This window comes from Rhagoletis pomonella, unplaced genomic scaffold, assembly GCF_013731165.1.
Source record: "Rhagoletis pomonella isolate Grant_MI unplaced genomic scaffold, Rhpom_1.0 Rhpom_scaffold_00007, whole genome shotgun sequence".
Taxonomy (NCBI): Eukaryota; Metazoa; Arthropoda; class Insecta; order Diptera; family Tephritidae; genus Rhagoletis; species Rhagoletis pomonella.
This window is the reverse complement of record NW_023458561.1, coordinates 30,041,872-30,047,721: the sequence shown is the minus strand read 5'-3', so window position 1 is coordinate 30,047,721 and position 5,850 is coordinate 30,041,872. Positions and strand designations below refer to the sequence as shown.

The 5,850-nt window shown below is 47.6% G+C and overlaps 2 protein-coding genes across 2 annotated transcripts in view; one reads left to right on the top strand and one right to left on the bottom strand.

The window, feature by feature from the left end:
* The window catches only part of LOC118742560 (lethal(2)neighbour of tid protein 2), a 64,136-nt gene extending 63,722 nt beyond the window's left edge, over window positions 1–414 (bottom strand). The window contains exon 1 of the mRNA XM_036474724.1: window positions 49–414. Coding sequence (XP_036330617.1) covers window positions 49–110 — 62 coding nt within the window. The 5' untranslated portion in view covers window positions 111–414. The remainder of the gene's footprint in view (window positions 1–48) is intronic.
* Window positions 1–5,850, top strand: part of LOC118742561 (sestrin homolog) — a gene marked incomplete in the record, with an annotated part of 134,363 nt that overhangs the window by 40,822 nt on the left and 87,691 nt on the right.

The following is a 5,850-nucleotide window of genomic DNA, read 5'->3' as shown; positions in this document are numbered from 1 at the left end:
TTTACGTACTCGAAATTCAAATACTTTTTGAACAATTGTTTAACATTAGTTCGATTGTTTACATTTCTATTATAACCCGATGGGTGGCTTTTAAGTTTCTGTGGCGGCATTTGCTCCAGCCCATTTACAACACAAACTTCCTATCGCGATTGCCTTATCTTCTGCTTGCTGTTTGTTCAATACGTGTCGTCTCGATCAGCTTCTCTACGTCAAAGCGAACAAAACAAAACCAATGAAACTCAACAGTTGCTCAATAGTAAAATGTTTTGTAATCTATTAGGAAAGTTTTCTGCGTAAATGTCCCATTATCTATTTAATTTCGTTTTCATATATCTACTAAATTAATTAAGAATAATTTTCAGTAAAGAAATGCCCAATATTGAGGGATTATTGAGGTTGTGTTGTTCTCAGTGTTGCCACAAACATTTTTTTTCCTACCAAAGTTACCTACAAAGACCCATGCTGCAATAATACAAGGTGGTATCAGTTGTGACAGGTCGAGTTGACACTGCCTTAGCTCAGTAGAATAAGAAGAAAAACGGGATGAAATATAAAATTTCATGTTTTCTCCTAAACAAAATTTGCTTTTTATAGTATATTCGTAATGAAATGAAATAAGATAAAATAAAATACCTTTTTGAGAAAACAAAATGTGTATACTGAGAAAAAATAAAAAAAATTCAACTATATTATTAGGCAAAGAATTGTTAAAGAAGTAACACTGTTTCACCTAAGGCAGTCAATATGGCGGAATTAGAGCGAGAAGTTGACAACCCATAACACCTTGTATAATTGCGTCTTGGAACGGGCATATATTTCTGTTGCAAACCTGGGTTGCCTTGTGCTCTTTTTGCACAAAAAACTTTAAGTAACCGTAGTAGAAAGTGTACCAAATTCCTTAAGAACTGCGTACTGCCTTAAGGAAATCTGACCCAAGAAAATTTCTTAGCCATTTCTTGTACGTCATTTTAGATGGAGTTTTTGCTTTTCTTCGGAGCTGCATACAGGCCTTACCAAATGAAAAAAACCTACCAGATTTGGTACGAAAACGTTATGTCTGCCAACACTGGTTGTTTTCCCTGCATTTACGCGTCTTCACTGCAGAGGTCGCCTTCGTTGTTATTCGATTAACCCTCTACCGCATACGAAGCCAAATATGGTGTTACTCTGGAACATATTTCGCACTCAAAGCTGGCTTAACATGAGGTGATTTTTTGACAGGAGATAATCGAATGAAAAAGTTGACTTGCTGTCTCCTTTGAGACAAGCGATTTTTCAATAACCATTTACACGAGCGATTTTTCTTGAGCAATGTGGAATCGTCTAGAAAATTGGAACTACTGTTGGATTACGGCATCACTGGCCATCTTCACTTCCCCATTTCCTACGGAATCAGGCAGCTATCAACTTAAAACTGTTTATTTGCGCACCGTATGACATTGTGATCTAGCTTAACACTGCCATTTGCTTCTTCCAAATTCGTAAGTCGTTCCTCAAAGCTTTTATTACCCAATACGATGACGTCGTCCAGATACACCAAACATGTTTTCCAATGCAGTCCCTTAAGAACATGGTCCAAGGGTCTTTCAAAAGTGGCACGTTGAAAGCTGTCTTTTCCTTGCCCTCTTCACTGTGTTGAGGATCACTTCGTGCCGAGTATCAGCGAGTTTGAGTAGTGGATAGATGGTCTTTTTCGTTACGTCACTTAGTTTCCGTAATTTCACGCAGTACCGCATTCGACCACTCCAACTATGTTCTTCACAAGTACTACCGGCGAACTCCATGTACTCGCTGATAGTCCAATCATACCACTCTTGCTCATTTCATTTATAATTTGGTTTACAGCTTCACGTTTGCCAAGTGGAACACTCCGAGGAGCTTGACGGAGCACCTTATCAACTCCACGCCGCCGTACTTGAATAGCTCGGTGGAAGGCTTTCAGCTCCAGCAGCTTTGTTGTTTTTTTAATTGTTAAAACTTGGTATGGGGTGCGATGTGCAGTAAAATCTTGTCAATATGTGAGCGGTGTATATGTAGTTATGATAAGCACTGTTGTTGTTGTTGTTGTAGCGGCTACAACAACCCCGCCCAGATCGGTTGGTATCTCAGTCGTTGTCGCCAAGTTCCACTAACGGCAGCCCTAGGAAGCGTGCAGCTTCTATTGGGTTGGTCCACAAGGACAAAGCCGTTAGGGTTGTCGGGTTTTCCGGGCATGCGAAGAGATGTTTCGAGTCATGTGGGGTTTCTCCGCATGCCGGACACTCATTTGGCCCATCCTCATTCAATCTACTCAGGTAGGAGTTTAATCTGCTGCAGTAGCCAGAGCGGAGTTGGGCTATGGTCGTTCGTGTCTCCCGAGGCAGATGAAGCTCCGTCTCGTCTATGTCCGGGGGCTGTATGCCTAGAACGGCATTGACAGGTCTAGAGTCTACATAACTCGAGACTGACTCCCTGTGAAGGCCAGTCGGTAAGCTGACGGGCCCAGAGGTTGCTTGATGAACCTCTGGACTTCGTCCGTCAGTTCATATAGATGCCTCCTGACGTGCCTAGGCGAGGGCTCCTCTGCAAGCAGCTGTCTGTTTGGGTGGCCACTTCTGTGGCTCCCGATCAGAAACTGCTTGCAGAGCATTATGTTGTGCTCCTTTATGGGGAGCATTTGTGCCTCGTCGTGGAGGTGATGTTCGGGCGACATCAGGAGGCATTGTGTCGCTGTCCTGAGTGCGGTGTTCTGTACAGTCTGTAGCTTCGTCCACTGCGTCCTACTAGTCCCCGGCGACCACACTGGCGATGCGTAGTTTAAAACCGGCCGGCCTAAGTACTACGAGTGTCGACCATTCAGATAATTTGCCGACCACCGTTTGAGCCTCTGTGGGAGAGAGGAAGCCTCTATATCTTCTAGCAGCGTGGAATGGCAGACGGTGTCAAACGCCTTTGACAAGTCCAACGCTACTAGAATCGTTCTCTCACAGGGACGGTTTCGGTTAAAGCCACGAGTTATCTGAGTGTTTATGGCGTTAAGTGCTGTTGTTGTACTGTGCACTTTACGGAAACCATTCGGATGCTTCGCTGGGGTCAAGTGGTTTGTGAAATACGGGAGTAGCAAGGCCTCGAGTGTCTTCGCTACCGGGGAAAGGAGTGTTATCGGACGATAAGAATCTCCTTTGTTGGCAGGTTTCCCCGGTTTGAGCAGTGCGACCAGTCTCCTCACCTTCCAGATGACTGGGATGATGAGAGTGGCCATAGACAAATTGAGGACCTCCGTTAGGTACGCTACCCCCGCAGGACCCAAATTTTTCAGCATCATCATGCATATTCCGTCGGGACCCATGGCTTTGGAGGCTTTCGCCTTCCCGATAGCCACCTGAACTTCACCGCAAGTGAAAGCAAGGGGGGCACAGGTTGTTGGCAGTTTGTGCAGCCTTCTGGTCACTCGACGCTTGGCTTTGTCCACCGGAGGATGCAGTATGAACTGCCGGCTAAAATAGCTCGCGCATCGCTCCGGGTCCGACGAAGCATGGTCGCCTAAGGAAATTTCGACTCTGTCGTCGTGCTTCGTCAGATTGGACAGCGACCTCACGGTTGACCAAAGCTTGCTCACACCAGAGGTGAAGTTACAGGTCTTCAGATGCTCCTCCCACTTCTTCCGCTTATGTACGTTTACTATTTGCCGAATCTCCGCGTTGAGATCCCTGATACGGGGATCTCCGGGATCGGCCTGACGAAGGCTATCACGCTCATCGGCTAGAACAGCCGCTTCGGCAGGGAAGTTTGGACGTGGGTCCGTTATACATCCTGCCGGTATGAAGCCAGCTGCAGCAGCAGTGACAGCCCTGCGGAACTTACGTTCACCGAGATGGACGTCGGTAGGTGTGGGGAGCGTTGTGAAGGTGTTTTCGGTAAACTACGCGTAACCTTTCCAATCAGCTTTAAAAAAGTTGATATAGGTACGGTGTTTGGCGGAGGCAAAGTCGGTTGGTTTATCTATCGAGATGACTATGGGTAGGTGGTCTGATGCTAAAGTCAGCATAGGTCGCCATGTTATGCTGTTTATCAGACCAGCGCTGACTATGGTGATGTCTGGCGAGCTACAGCAGTTACCCATAATTCTGGTGGGTGCGTCGTCGTTCATTGTGCAGAATGTCGAATCGTCTATCTGCTCAGCCAAGTCTGTTCCCCTACGATCGTTTGACAGGCTTGAGTGCCAAAGATCGTGGTGCGCAGTAAAGTCACCTACTACCATACGGTTTTCACCTCTGAGGAGCGCACCTATATCAGGGTGATATCCTGCCGGGCAGCAGGTTACAGGGGGTATGTATATGTTAAATATTTCGAGCTCAACATCGCCTGACCGGATAGCGATGCCCTGACATTCTAGGGTGGTATCCCTGCGGTCGATGTCTGCTTCGATTAGACAATACTGCACGGTGTGGTGCGTGATGAACGCTAAGCCACCACCATTATCTCGCTCGCGATCTCGACGGTGCACGTTGTACCCGGCGCAATTCAACAAAGTTGCTTGATGAACCTCTGGACTTCGTCCGTCAGTTCATATAGATGCCTCCTGACGTGCCTCGTACATTATATTATGCTCCTTTACGGGGAGAATTTGCGCCTCGCCGTGAAGATGGTGCTCGGGCGACATCAGGAGGCATCCTGTCGCTGTCCTGAGTGCGGTGTTCTGTGCAGTCTGTAGCTTCATCCACTGCGTCCTACTAGTCCCCGGCGACCACACTGGCGCTGCGTAGTTCAAAACCGGCCGGCCTATTGCCTTGTATGTTGCCAGCAACGTTTCTTTATCTTTGCCCCAAGTAATGCCGGCTAGCGACTTGAGGACCTTGTTGCGGCTCTGTACTTTATTGACAATAGCGGTTGCGTGCGCAGAGAAGGGGAGCAGGCTGTCGAATGTTACTCCGAGTATTTTGGGGTTATTCACCGTCGGAATTGGTGTGTCATCGACGTGAATCCCCAGCGGTAGCCTGACCTCCTTCGTTCAGGTTGTGAACAGGGTCGCGGAGGATTTCGTAGGGGAGAGGGCTAGATACTTTACAGTGAAGAAGCGAGAAAGTTCGGAGAGATACCCGCTTACTTTCGAACACAGGTCATCAATTCCATTCCCAGTCGCCATGATCGAGCAATCGTCGGCATAAGAGACAATCGAGACACCCTCTGGTGGTTGAGGGAGCTTTGAAATGTAAAAGTTAAACAGTAGCGGGGAAAGGACACCACCCTGTGGAACCCCCTGTTTTATTTTTCTCTGTTTGCTCGTTTTGTCTCTAAACATTACCGACGAATGTCGACCACTCAGATAATTTGCCAACGACCGTTTGAGCCTCTGTGGGAGAGAGGAGGCCTCTATATCTTCTAGTAGCGTGGAATGGCAGACGGTGTCAAACGCCTTTGACAGGTCCAACGCTACTAGAATCGTTCTCTCACAGGGACGGTTTCGGTTAAGGCCACGAGTTATCTGAGTGTTTATGGCTGTTGTTGTACTGTGCACTTTACGGAAACCATGCTGATGCTTCGCTGGGGTCAAGTGGTTTGTGAAGTACGGGAGCAGCAAGGCCTCGAGTGTCTTCGCTACCGGGGAAAGGAGTGTTATCGGACGATAAGAATCTCCTTTGTTGGCAGGTTTCCCCGGTTTGAGCAGTGGGACCACTCTCCCCACCTTCCAGATGTCTGGGATGATGAGAGTGGCCATAGACAAGTTGAGGACCTCCGTTAGGTACGCTACCCCCGCAGGACCCAAATTTTTCAGCATCAGCATGCATATTCCGTCGGGACCCATGGCTTTGGAGGCTTTTGCCTTCCCGATGGCCACCTGAACTTCACCGCAAGTGAAAGCAAGGGGGG